The 14188-nt window shown below is 37.4% G+C and overlaps 2 protein-coding genes across 4 annotated transcripts in view; one reads left to right on the top strand and one right to left on the bottom strand.

The window, feature by feature from the left end:
- The window catches only part of LOC107721552 (connector enhancer of kinase suppressor of ras 1-like), a 36257-nt gene extending 26967 nt beyond the window's left edge, over positions 1-9290 (top strand). For all 3 annotated transcript variants that reach the window (XM_016529649.1, XM_016529644.1, XM_016529635.1), the window contains 10 exons: positions 294-418; positions 720-753; positions 852-1027; positions 1871-1944; positions 2377-2448; positions 5232-5305; positions 5677-5750; positions 6375-6477; positions 6618-6796; positions 7803-9290. In XM_016529649.1, the coding sequence (XP_016385135.1) occupies positions 294-418; positions 720-753; positions 852-1027; positions 1871-1944; positions 2377-2448; positions 5232-5305; positions 5677-5750; positions 6375-6477; positions 6618-6796; positions 7803-8126 (1235 nt within the window). In that variant the 3' untranslated portion in view covers positions 8127-9290. The remainder of the gene's footprint in view (positions 1-293; positions 419-719; positions 754-851; positions 1028-1870; positions 1945-2376; positions 2449-5231; positions 5306-5676; positions 5751-6374; positions 6478-6617; positions 6797-7802) is intronic.
- A 78-nt stretch (positions 9291-9368) lies between these two features.
- On the bottom strand, positions 9369-12410 carry LOC107721904 (claudin-23-like). Its single transcript, XM_016530116.1, has 2 exons — positions 12325-12410; positions 9369-11189 (listed from the first exon to the last, which is right to left on the bottom strand). The coding sequence occupies exon 2, from the start codon at positions 11094-11096 to the stop codon at positions 10422-10424; it is 675 nt and encodes a 224-aa protein (XP_016385602.1). The 5' UTR covers positions 11097-11189; positions 12325-12410; the 3' UTR covers positions 9369-10421.
- Between the last annotated feature and the right edge of the window lie 1778 nt (positions 12411-14188).

Genomic DNA, 14188 nt, shown 5'->3' with positions numbered 1-14188 from the left:
AAGGAGGGGGCTTTGTAGAAAACGAAGCGTTTGAGAGAGGCGGGGCATAGAGGACCTACAATAATGTACAGTATTTGAAAAATAATGTGTTTTTTGAACATTAAAGCATGTCAACATATTCTGTTACACCAAATACACAAAATAATGATCTTTAAAAAAGCATCATATGACCCCTTTAAGTATTCTTTGTTGCTGAGCATATAGATTTGTTGTTTAGCTTACAGACATTTACAGCTCCGATTTCATCTCATAGGCTCTCTAAAAAATGTTTCAATCTGTCTTCACTTTTGTAGATTCTCTGCGTGCAAGTCGAAAGAGTTTGGAAATAGGTTCATCTGCAGAAAGGAGTCCATCCCCACAAAGCTCAGAGCTCAACCGAGCCAGCACAAGCTCCTGTCCTGACATGGCAGGACTAAGAGTAAGAACAAAAAACATTTATTACATTTATAAGCATTAATTTGGTATGACATACAACTCAGTACACTTTGCACTTTTTCATAGTCAAAAAGCAAGGTCTATTTTGGAGAGATACTATAATGATTTGTCATCCTTGTGCCCTTGGGCATGATAAACTTGAGTGTGCCATGAGTCATTGAGAAGCATCTGTTGGGGCATCTCACAATAAAGTCTTTCTAATGTGGCAACTCTGATGAAATCAGCAGAAGGTCTTCTTTAAACCCTGTGATCTCAAAGTAATTATACGTTTCTTTTTACCGCAGGAGGAAAAGGAGAACAAAAAGAGCTCTACTAAAGGTCAGGCATGGATTTGTTCATTTACTATTTTTTCCAGGACATCTTATTTCATCCATTGCAAAATAATGACACTATCCTGATTCATATGAACACTTAAGGAACACGGACAGCGTTGAGCCGGAGGAGGGTGTCCTGTCGTGAACTTGGCCGCCCAGACTGTGACGGATGGCTCTGGAAGAAAAGAAAAGAAACAAATGTCTTCATGACTCAGAAATGGCAGAGATTTTGGTTTGTCCTGAAAGGTCCTACACTGTATTGGTATACCAGCCAACAGGTTAGTACAAGTTTATAAAGTGCCAATCTGTGTAACCAATTACTAGTATCTTAAAATTATTATATTAAGATTTTTTTTTGTAAAATTGAATGAAACCCTGCTTGCACAATGTATTGGTAACATATTGGATGGATGATATTACTTTTTTTATTGGCCGATAGATATTTAATTGTGCTTTTATTTTCTCCTATTTTTAAATTAGATGATCTTTTTCATCATCTAATGCTCATTTATAAAACAAATTGAATAACTAAATAAAATAAATAAAATAACTGTAAAATATAATCTCTAACAAATCTTAAAATGAATATCCATTCTTCATACTGTACATTATAATGTTGGGATGCCTAAATTTACTTTTTGTATTTTAAATGAAACTTTTGTTTTTAAAGGGATAGTCCACCCAAACATGAAAATTCTGTCATTTTCTGTTGTTTGTAAAAAAAAATCAGTTTTGGTACCAATTGAATTCCATTGTTTTTTTTGTCCACACAATGGAAGTCAATGGGAAACCGTACGTTTACCAGCATTCTTCAAAATATTAAATGTCATGTTCCCCAGAAAAAAGAAAGTCATACAGGATTGAAACGATATGATGGTCAGAAAATGATAGAGATTATAGAAATTATGACAGAATTATGTTTGTTTTGGTGTTGACTATTCCTTTAACTTACTGAGACAAAATAGTGTAGAATTTTAGTATCGGCTATTTATCCATAACATGAGACTAATTATCAGCTTTGTATCAGCCAGAATTATAATATCTGTGCATCTTTATCTCTTAACAAAATCTGGTAATGTAGATGTACTTAAAATAATTATTAAACCCATATATTTGTGCAGGAGGAGAAGGCGGAGGGCTTAATCAAGATCGGCAGCTACAATATAGAGAGCGCAGGAGAACACAAGAGGAAGTAGTGAGTATCTCCTGCACTATACAGAACACGCTGCTTCTGGTTACCCATTCATTATTTGCAGCTAAGTCAAATTTGAAGGGAAACGTATCTGTTGACTGAACCGCATTAAACCCCGTTCAGCATGATTGTTTGTGTTCACACTGTCATAAAGAAACAGAAGTCGTCGGTCTCCTCGGACTCTGTGTTTGTGGTTGGCTGTGAGAGTATCAGATGCAGGAGGGCAGTCAGCCGGAGATGTGTGAATAACAGAATTACACTTTACATTCCTCAGATCTTCCCCCGCAGTCCACAGACACTGAACAGCACAACCTGCCACCATAATGACAAATGAGTTTTTGTTTCTTCATTAAGCTGCTAAAGCCTCTGCCCTAAGATTAATGATATTATCATCTGATCTCTTTCTCTCTCTTTCTCTTTATCTTTATCTTCTAGTGTATTTAAAATGTGCCACCAGCGCTTCCAGAATTTTTTCTTCGCTGCTGATAATGTAACCGACATGAGCAAGTGAGTGCAGCTGCATATAAACAAGCATTTTCTCTACCGCTGCATCCAAACGACAGTCATTCATGACTTCATAGCTTAGAGAGCATTTTGTAAAAGTCACTGAGTAGCGAAATGTCACAATGATTAGATTTTGCTGCGCACCTGCAGTTTCTCTTCATGTGCAAATGATTATGCTTTGACCTTTGTATTTAAATAGATGTGTTAGATGCAATGACATTGTATTTTTAAAGGTGGAGTGTGTGATGTGAAGGTACTTTTTTAAAGTTTAGTGTGCATAGCCAGCCATAAGCAATTCACAGGTTGACTTCACAAATAGTGCAAATACTGTGGGAGAGTTTAGAATAAATTGCATATACTGACAGCTGAGTTTATATTTACACTATCTTTTGAATATCTCATTATTATCGAGAATAAAAATTGTAAGGTAAATATTTTGGTAGCAAGCAAACAGCTTCATCTAATTATTTAAAAAGCTCCTTTAAAAAATGGTTAATAAATATTCTGTGGGATAGTAGAATTTTTCATGAAGACAGAGTGAAAGGAAAAGGAGACGAGAGCTTTCTGACTCTGCATAAACAGCAACGCAACTGACACGTTCAAGGCCCAGAAAGGTAGTAAGGAGTCAGACATCATTAAAATAGTCCATGTGACATCAGTGTTTCAACCGCAATTTTATGAAGCTACGAGAATGCATTGTGTTACTTTCATAAACGTGTGGCGAAGACTGACACGGAAGAGAAGAAATTGTTGAATAAAGACATTATTTTTGTTTTCTTTGCACACAAAAAGTATTCTTGTAGCTTCATAAAATTAAGGTTGAACCACTGATGTCACATGAACTATTTTAACAATAGGCGCGTTCGACTTCATGCAGCACTGCACAGATCGATCGCAATCTGACTTGAAGCAGTGCATGCCGGTTAGTAATTTTGTCCGACTTGAGACGGCGCCGACGCCACGTCACTGTCACATGTGGCATCAAAGCACCGCGAGAGCGTTTCTCCAGAGCGGCTGCAGGAGCGTTGATGACGACACAGCCATTTCACGATTGGCCAGATTCACCGCATGACAACTATCACGTGTGTTTCGGGTTTATTCTAACCTTTTCAATTCCAATAATAGCCACAAATCTGTGTTTTTAGAACAGTAAAAGCTTTTTTACTGTAGTCGCAATGTTATATTGAGTCACGTTTATCATAAAACACTGATGAACGCATATATTCCCCCACTTTATTAGTATTTAAATAGTATATATTTACGTTGAACTTTATTCTTGAACAGATGGCGATGTATTAAGCAGTATATAATCAGTATATATCTGTTGCTCATGAAAACGTTTCTGAAACGTCTGTATATATGACAAATAATGCATTTAATTCACTTCATCTGTTCTGTGATAGAGTATGCAAACACCGCGCGAGCGTCACTAACGGGAGCAGACGGCTTGACGGCTCCGTTTTCAACTTTGCCCCCGACTGCAAGCGGCTACTCTCGTTGACTGCCGTCTGTAGCCGTGCTTCAAGTCGAACGCACCTAATGTCTTTACTACCTTTCTGGGCCTTGAACGTGTTAGTTGCGTTGCTGTCTATGCAGGGTCAGAAAGCTCTCAGATTTCATTTAAAATATCTTAATTTGTGTTCCAAATATGGAAGAAGATCTTATGGGTTTGGAACGACAGGAGGTAATTAATGACAGAATTTCTGGGTGAACTATACCTTTAAATAATTTTAAGACTGATTTGGGCTCCCTGCAGCTTGCCGAAGCCCCCTAGTGGGATTGGCCAACTAGTTGAGAACCATTATTGTAATGGTTGGTAAAGGCTTGTAAGCAGGAAAGGCTTGTATTTGTTATTTAAAAATATATTTTTGTGAAAATAAGTTTTTTAGTGTTTGGTCCGATAATTCAACAGCCACTGCATGGCGCCTCTGCAGTAATTTGGAGTGGAGCACGTTATGTAATAGCACTACAGATTGGAGTTCTCTTTTACACTTCATGATTTGTCCCATGACCAGTGGAACTCAGGTGCTTGTTACCTCTAAAAATAGAGCTGATGATATAATTTAAGGAGAGAACCCTGGGCAGTTATGTTAACTATCATGTATCAGTCCCCCACTCGTTTGACAAATGATAATATTAGACCAATATCAGGCGACTCAGTTTGTCTCTTCTAAAGAGTTTCATGCCATTTAAGTCCATTATTTTCAGGCACAATTGTCCAGATATTCTGTTGCCAGGTTGCACTAGTCGATCTTAGCCTCGTTATGAAAAGCTCTGAACTCTAAAATGAATCTTAATGGCTTGACCTCTTGAGTAGCACTTGAGGAGCTGCAGTAAAGCAGTGAGTCAGCAGACGCTCAGGGTCAGACATATAGAGCAACAGTGTCGGTCGGCCCGTGGCACTGGAGATTGTGTGAACGCCAAAGCGTTTAACCTCTTAAATACTCCCACCTCATGTTTACCTGCATATTATTGCTCTGTACTACAGCACACATACACATTCCATGGTTTTTACACATTCAGGATTTCTCACAGGTCACCTCTGCCCCCTACTGGCCTTCACTAAATACAACACAATACAAATCACCTGGAGTGCAAATGGGAAACTGGGGAGATCTCTGATCTCTCTACAGCACACATACACATTCCATGGTTTTTACACATTCAGGATTTCTCACAGGTCACCTCTGCCCCCTACTGGCCTTCACTAAATACAACACAATACAAATCACCTGGAGTGCAAATGGGGAGATCTCTGATCTCTCGTTCTCTCTCTGTCTCAACAGATGGATTAATTGCTTAATCACAGCCATTCAGAAACATAAGAAATTTTTTCAAAGTCAGCCAGACAGTGAAGAAGGTAGGAAAACAACACATTCACATTCAGTTATTTTTAATAGCTGGCATCTTTACACTGTCAAGTTAAGAAGGTTCTGACGGCTCCAAATTCTGTGGAAATATGCCATGCCAAATGAAATCTGTTCTACAGTATCAGTTTTGATTGCTAAAATGCTACATGAGAACCTCTTTACATTTTTGTCAATTATCGGACATGCGTGAAAATCAGCAGTCAGCTGTATGTGTACGAGTGTATGTTTTGTTTCATATGATTATAATTCCAACAGAAATTTATTTATTACGCCTCGTTACTGTATGTGTGTTAACATATTTTTCATGGAATGTATGCTGTTTACGTACTACTTTATCAATGTAAAATGTTTTTGTTGTCAGAATGTTACAGTGAAACTGAATCTGAGGAGGAATCATCACGTTCACCACTTTCCCATCGAAAGAAAGTCAATACAGTGAGGGGAAACAGACACACATGCACAAACACTCATGTTGTTCCAAACCTGTATGATTTTATTATTTTTGGGTTTAATCAATACAGTAAAACAATAATTTTGTGAAATATAATATTTTATAATTGAAATAATTGTTTTGTATATTAATATATGATATTATGTTTTAATAGATTATAAAATGTCATTTAATTCTGTGTTGGCAAATCTGGATTTTCAGCAGCCCTTACTCCAGTCTTCAGTGTCACATGATCCTTCAGAAATCATTTTAATAAGCTGATTTAGTGCTCAAGAAACATTTCTTAATATTTTTAGTTAATATTTTTGTGACAACTGTGATACTTTTTTAATGTGACATTATAAATGTCCTAACTGTCACTTTTAATCAATTTAATGGGTCCTTGCTGAATAAAAGTAATAAACGTTTCAAATGCATAGAATATTGCCACTTCACCTTTATTTTGTGGAAAAGAGCTGCTTGGATCATCTGCAATAAATACAGAATTTTACAATAAACAGAATTATACATTTTTCTATTATCCAAACGTGCAAACGAGGAAATTGGCTGTGTACATTTCCTATAGAACATAGAATGTTTAACAGAGTTTCTTCTTTATTTTGTTATAGAAAACTCAAACAAAATCAAACACACTTCCTCGAACAAAGGGAAAGCAGAACAGGATGTCAGAACCAATAACCATTTCACAAGCAGGAGGCAGTAATATTGCAGGTAAAGGATCATTGTAAATTTGATCAGCCTCTTTATATCTTGTATCTTTAAATAATTATAGCCCTTTCAAAGCTAAAATTAGTTCTTTAATAAAAAACAATACTTTCACTAAACAAGCAAAATCTCTCTATGTCTCTCAGGAAAAGTAGATGAGATGGATGAAATGTTTCATAGCCTGAAGAAAGGAGGAGTGTCTCTGATTGGTCAGAATCAGCCGACGACTCACGACCAGCTACGTAAATCCTTCATCAAACGCAACAAAAACCCTGTTATCAATGAGAAGATACACACACTCCGTGCCCTCCAGAGCACACTTAAGGTAAGACATGCATTTACACACACACTAACAACCCAACATAAAAAATCAATGTATGGGAAACTGGTAATGTATATCGAAATATCGGAAATGTGTTTAAAAATCATATCACCGTTATTGAAAAAAATTATATCGCGATACATATTGATATTGAATTATTGTCCAGCCCTAATAAACTGTTGTTATTATTATTATTATTTCCTACTCGTGTCAATCATAAAAGATGGACAGTTTAAAGTATAGTACCAGTCAAAAGTTAATTGATTAATTAATTGTTAATTGATATTTAATTAATTGTTAATGATTTTAAAAGAAGTCTCTTATGCTCACCAAGACTGCATCTATTTGATATTAGTACAATATAAAAGATCTGTTTTCTAGTTTAGTACATTTTAAAATCTGATTGTCACATTATCCTTCAGAAATCATTTTAATATGCTGATTTAGAGCTCTAGAAACATTCCTTATTCATGTTGAAACAGATGCTTCTTATTCTTTCTGTAGAAATTGTGCTACACTACCATACAAGTCTTTGGGGAAAGTAAGAAAAGAAAAGAAATCAATACTTTTATTATTATTAAGACTGCATTCAATTGATAAGAAATGACAGTAAAGACATTTATAATGTTACAAAAGAATTCTATTTAAAATAAATTCTGTTCTGAAAAAAACATCAGTTTCCAAAAAAATGTTTGCAACATTGTTAATAATAAGAACCATCATTAATAATTGAGCACCAAAAATAATTGATGATAAGTGAGCACCAAATCAGCATATTAGAATGATTTCTGAAGGATCATGTGACACTGAAGTGTTAAATTGTAATACAGTTTCAAAATATTACTGTTTTTACTGTAGTTTTGATCAAATAAATGCAGCCTTGCTGAAGATTAGAGACCTCTTTCAAAAACATTAAAACTTTTTTGACTGGTAGTGTGTGGAAGCCAGGTAGAGTAGGTCATGCACACAGCGGTCTCTTAGTTTCTCGTTGGCTGCTGGTGTTTTCTAGGCGAAGGAAGCAGAGCTTCACCTGATTAACAAGATCCTGGAGGACTCTGAGTTCTCACCGCAGAAGTTCCATCAGTGGAAGAAGTTCAATGAAGAGCTGCTGCAGGACATTGAGAGACAGTACAAACAGACAGACTCGCCAAGCATAGACACAGTGTCCACGGCCAAAGACGAGGCAAGCACACTGAATCTGAGTGATGGAGAACAGTTGGTAGATGCAGAGACACCTGATGACAGAGGCTCCACGTCTACAGAGGCACAGGTGCCGATGCAAACACATACCACAGTCACAGACAAAACTACAGACAACTATTTTTACATATGACAACCGTTTCCTTCCTGTACTCTTATTAAAACATAACAAAACAAGAAATGAAAGTGCAACGCTGGGATAAATATATGGATCTGACTTGCAGCCATCTGGGACAGAGCACTGGCTGTTTTACCAGAAGTAAGATCTATCATCTGGAGCTTTTCAAAACTACTTCATACTTCTGCTGTTCATTCACTAAAAACTATCACTGAATTTATGATGAACTGCCTGATGCTGGCAAAAGAACAAATCTAACTTTAGGCACTTGCTAAAGGATGTTGATTATATACTGTTGTATGTCATTTTTAAAATATATATTTTAGATTAATTATATGAATATGATGCATATTTGTTTTTACGTCAGGTATGTGTGAAAGGTTTCCCTAAATATGTCAGAAACATTTTATGAATGTTTCTGGTATGTTCAGACTAGATAGACAAGAAAGTATGATTTTATAAGAATGTATTCTTTTTATTATGTAGAAAATGTATGACAGTGCAGATCCTGAAAACAAGTTATAACTATATTTCCTGAGGGAAAAAAATATACCTCATTGTGCATAGTTTGTATTAAATGCCCAGCAGTGGTCATTTCCCTAGAATTGCCACACAGTGGCGCCATGTGTTATGGTCATGAGGTGTTTCACACTCCAGTCACCTGTTCCTTTGAGTCTTTTAGTGTTTTTATACCAACAGTGTATAATCATGCATAAAATGGCTGTGTTTATATATATATTATTGCTTCTGAAGCTTTACTCTCTTTTTATTCTATTTTAAAATGTCACCAGACAAATAGTGTTTTTTTTTTTTATTTATCCAAGGCAAAAACTGGTTATAAAGTCAAACATTTTTGTCCTAAACTGAGAAACTCATCTCTAGAAAGAGAGCAGTGAGTGTTAAATGACTTGGGTGTTTTTGTGTCTTCATGCTCCTGTAGAGAAAGGAAAAAGTCCCAAAATGTAATAATAATTTATTTTATGTTACTGTTAATTTTTGTTTATACGATATAAACAGAGTTATGAAATAAGAAAGAAGAAATAGAAACATGAGATTTGAATGATATTTGTCATTTGCCTTGTTTATTCAAAGTATATAATTGCTGTATGTTTATGCAGAGCCAAAGCCAATCTCACCACACCTGTTCCACTGAAATTGGTTTAAATACTTGTTAAATATTTTTTGAAAAAAGATCTTCAATTTTAATTTTCAAGTAGAATATTTGATTGTCTCAAAAAAATATTTTTATTTAAACTAATGACGTTTTCTGACCTCATCTCTTTGTGATGTGGGAATGTACAGGTCAGGTGGCTGTGTATTTAACCAAAAAAGTTGTTTTGCGTAAAATCATTATTAGTTAGCATGACAAGCCAATAGATAGTTTGTGCAGGTGTGATGATATAGGCCTATTACAACTACAAGCAGTCTTACTTTTCACATGACATGGGCAGCAGGAAAAAGTGCTTTGGAACATTTAATCAGTAGTCTAACACATATAGTATTACAGTCAATAACTACATATATTTACAACGTAAAGATTTATCAAGTAAAGATCGTAATAGCGGGAAAAGCCACAAATGCCAACAGCCTTGTGACACTAGTACATTGCTTTCATTTTACGACAGCTTTGGAAAGAATAATACAGTACTGTCGTGATCAACAGTAAAATCTGCCACGAAATAGACAACTCATAGGCTACAATATATGTCTTATCAGCTGAGGGACCGTTCACACAGAACGCATCTTTGCGTTTAAATGAGGCGTGTCGCATGAGAGTTAAAAGGAACGCAATGTCTCTAGTAGTGTTTTTAAAAATTGACAAAACCAAAAACAAAACAGTAAAAATAGAATCGTAGAATACAGAAAAAATTATAAAGCGCAGAAGAAAGCAAAAGCGCGTTCTGTGTGAACCGACATCCTGTTCACACCAAGGACGATAACTATATAAAGTTTTAAAACAATAAAGCAATAATGATAACGACACAGAGGAGCGATGTCATTGAAATCGCTTTCAGAAAGATTCATGACAAAAACATTGACAATCAGAATTAACCTGACTTTGTTGGTATGGTCGCTAATATAGAGTTATTGTTATAGTTGTCTTTATAGTATAGTTCTTGGTGTGAACAAGCCTTAAGGCTTCTGTTAACAGTTTCCAACATATTTTAATATAGTTCTCTTTAGACACATCACGTGTATCATTTCCCATGTCTTTTTTGTCCAATTCATAAACACTACAGCTGCACTACATTGAGTCATGTGCCAGTGTGTTTAAACACCATAAGTCTCTTCACCTTCACCTTCATCCATCTAACAGTTCACCTCATACATCTCTGCACTGTCTTTGAGTCTCTGCTTACGGCAGGATGAACACTTCATGCTTTTGAACCCAAAAAGCAGCGCGGCCCCTCCCAGCACCTGTACCCAAGCTCCCACCCACCCGAAATAAAGCGACCCGGCCGGGTGTAATGTTAGTCGGGGTGGCTTGTGTACGTTGAGTCCTTGCGTCTCTGATACGGTTGAATCTACCTCGATCCCCAGCTTTGAAAGATTATGAGTGTACACTCCTAACGCAGCCAGACTGAGCACACCTGCCAGCACCACCAACAGGCCACCAGCTGCCGCTACGCTCCTAAGCGGGATATCAGTCCAGCAGCGGACACCCACGCTGGCGAGGACAATCCCTGCGCCGCACAGGAAAAGAGATGACAGCACCATCCCCTGGACCATTCGAACCCGAGCATCCCGCTGGTAGGACCCTGACACGGGCCAGCACTCTTTAACTTCAGAGTGCACCACCTGCAGGCAGCTCTCCCATAGGCCGTCCGAACGAAGTAGGAGGAGCTCCGTTGCTCCGGCACGCCCTGCCGCACCCAACCGCGCCTGTCCCTCCCTCCACTGCGGTGTGATCGCTGCAGTGAACACCAGCACAAGGCCCAAGGGAGCGAACACCACCCCCAACAGCATGGACGCTGGAGTGTGCATCACGTCTTTGTCGACTTTTATGAATGTTGTTTATGAACGTTATGTTTTGTAGCTCTTCAGGACGATGCTAAGCTTGAAACCACCAGCGAAGACCTGGGGAAAAGAGTAAAATTTCAGTTAAACTCATTCCACTCGCACAGATTCTAGAAGATTCTTTCATTTAAATCCCCTCAGACACCCGTCGGCGGAAATGCATTCCTGGATTCGCAGTCTGTTAGATCTAAAAGAGGAAGAGTGCGTATATGCATGTCTTGTTAGCCGATGACTCTCTCCTTTGAGCTCTAAGAAACATCGTCATTCCTGGCAACCAGCACAGTGGAGGTGAATGGCCCGCTGTTGCTAAGAGACAGTAACCTGGACGGTTGCGTCTTTTGTGGTACATCTGAAATGGTTCTAGCACTATCAGCCACAGGTGCTAGTCTCTGAACATCATCTTTTGACGCAATTGTGTGGTTGTGCTGTCGCTGATAGTGTGAACGGGATACGTTTTGAAACAGTTCACGGATATTATACGTAGACAGGAAGCCAGACGTCTGGGAGCTGAGAGAGCGAGCTGACGTCTGTTCCAGGAGACAAGGACAAAAGAGACCCTGCGAATGATGTGATGCTATAAAAAGCAGCTATTTTTAATGCATGAACCCAATATTTTTTAACAAGTCTGTGGAGTGTTTTCATCATCTAATTGGTTGACAATATCACCTTCAAAGGTATCTGTGAGAGGGGTGTGGGCATACGTTTCAACAGTTTGGTCAATCACTGCATGCTCTTAGTACAGCCGCATCTATCATCGCATCAATTTCCTGTTCCACTCACTTTTGTTGCATGGCAACCCAAAAACAAACATTTAAAAGGGCGCACTGGCACCCGTACGTTAATGAAAACAACAGAATCTGCCACACCAACAAAATGCGGCTACTCGCACTGACACTTTTGACGTCTGGCTTCAAACCACACTAGTTATTAAATATCTGGAAAAACAGCATGACAGTGAGATCGGAACCACAGTAGTCAAGCTTTGATTGAAAAATACGAAAAGCTCATTCCATCATAAAAAAGATCAACAGGATGTGGCATATACGCAAACTAGCCACACAGACCACTCAGACAAAGATGCAAGACAAGTGCATTGACCTGCTCTCCTGACCTGTTTTTTGCGTTCGCCCGGAGATGTTAAAAGTCATCTGCTTCTCTATTTGAATCACACATAACAGAGATGCCATGCACTCACCTCTCTGCAGAAGAATGAATGATCATTCAGCTGTTCTCTTTGTTAATTCTGAGATGGATCCTTCTGATTTCTGTCCTTTCTCTTTCCCTCACTCTCTGATTCTCTCTAGTCTTGTGTATGAGCTTTCCATACACCCCCGTCCTTCTTTCAAATAGAGCCACACACACACACACAGAACAAACAGCAAGTCCGACGTGTGCTGACTGCAATATGCAGACTGCCTGCTGAACCGGGCGATCTGATGAAAGAAAAAGAAGATGAATTTAAAAAGTCTGCCTTCTATCATATGTATTCATCTTGGCCATGTAGACACATACATATTTATTAAATCCCAAAGAAAGATGTCAATCAGTAGATGCACATGAGCGCTGACCTCCAAACATTAGCTGCACAAATATACTCACTCCTGAACAGACATAGGTACTTATGTCTTTGATAGGCTACTCTTCAATTTTTATTATGGTATATAAAGCCTAAATGTAAATAATGGTCCTGTGGTGATGGTAAAAAACTGAACAATATTTTTGTATTATAGAGGAAAAAGTGCATCTTTTTTTGTTGTTGTTGTTTTTCAGTTTTATTGTCCTTGTCATATAATTACATTGGTTAGGCGTACTGATCGATTTCATTGCATTAGCACAAGGCATATGGTGCTATAAAAATGAAGATAAACATGAACAAAGACATGTCTGTAAAGTATAGGGTAAGATGCCCTCTTAAGAATAACATATTTAGATTTAAGTTTAGCATGGGCATAATGTTAATGCTATGCATTACATTTTTTTTGACAACTTAATTGAATAATTGAACAACCAATGACAAAGCAGAATCCCAATAAAAGAGATTCCTCTAAAAAGTACATTTATTTGAAAATATTTTATCTAAAAGGTCATATATTTTATGACATATTTTGTAGATGTCATAATAACAACACTATGAATAAAAATGCAATGATCGAAGTAGCCTACATGTTGAAGGTGTCTGAAATGCACATCTTGCATTTTTTAAGTATTTTTTTTTTTACTTCAAAGATTTACAAACATCAATGTTTCCACAAATCCCTCATTAACAAAAAGACACTGAAACGTTTGATATTCAACATAGGCCTAATACAATGTCATAGATCACTATTTTCAAGAGAAACACAATTAGGCAAATTAGCTGTAAAAGTGTTCGACTGACTAAATCTCTCAAATGCTGATATTCAAATGAAATGACAATTAAGGAAAACAGACATTCATTAAATGTATTGAGATGACAGCCATTTATAGTCAAGTGACAAAATTAAATTTCGCTAATTATAAACAAAATATTTGTTGCTTTCTTGGTGGTACAGAAAGAGCAGCCTATAGCTAACTATTAAAGGGGTCATCTGATGCCCATTTGATATAAGTTGACATGATTCTTTAGGGTCTTGAGAAGTCTATAACATACTTTGGTTAAAATTTCTCAATGGTATAGTGTAAAAACACCTTTTTTCCCCTGTCAAAATGTGCTCTGTTTTTAGCAAGCAATTGTAGTCCATGTTGCTTTAAATGCTAATGAGCTCTGCTCACACCGCCCCTCTCTTCTGTGGGTGATGAGCAGTACTGTTTACTTTAGCCGCGAAACTGGCTAACTAGCACATATTAGGAAAGGCGATTTGCAAAGATTGATAAAAAACCTTATACTCACTTCTTGTGTAGATGAAGCTCGATCACGAATGATTCACGCGACCATAGATGCATTTAGGTAGATGGGGGATCGGCGCATTCCCTTCAAAACGAAAGTAACGTTAATCCTCTGCGTCTTCAGCGGCTCAGATGTCGGGAGTAAATGACGACTGCTATATTCATTATTACATCCAACAACAAAACACCTCAAT

This window comes from Sinocyclocheilus rhinocerous, unplaced genomic scaffold (genome assembly GCF_001515625.1).
Source record: "Sinocyclocheilus rhinocerous isolate Xijiao unplaced genomic scaffold, SAMN03320098_v1.1 scaffold432, whole genome shotgun sequence".
NCBI classification, from domain to species: Eukaryota; Metazoa; Chordata; class Actinopteri; order Cypriniformes; family Cyprinidae; genus Sinocyclocheilus; species Sinocyclocheilus rhinocerous.
Note: the sequence above shows the minus strand (reverse complement) of the source record. Positions and strands in the feature narration are given on the sequence as shown.

Bases quoted from the DNA above. Each gene is read 5' to 3' on its own strand.
- LOC107721904 (XM_016530116.1), bottom strand. From the start codon at position 11,096: ATGCACACTCCAGCGTCCATGCTGTTGGGGGTGGTGTTCGCTCCCTTG.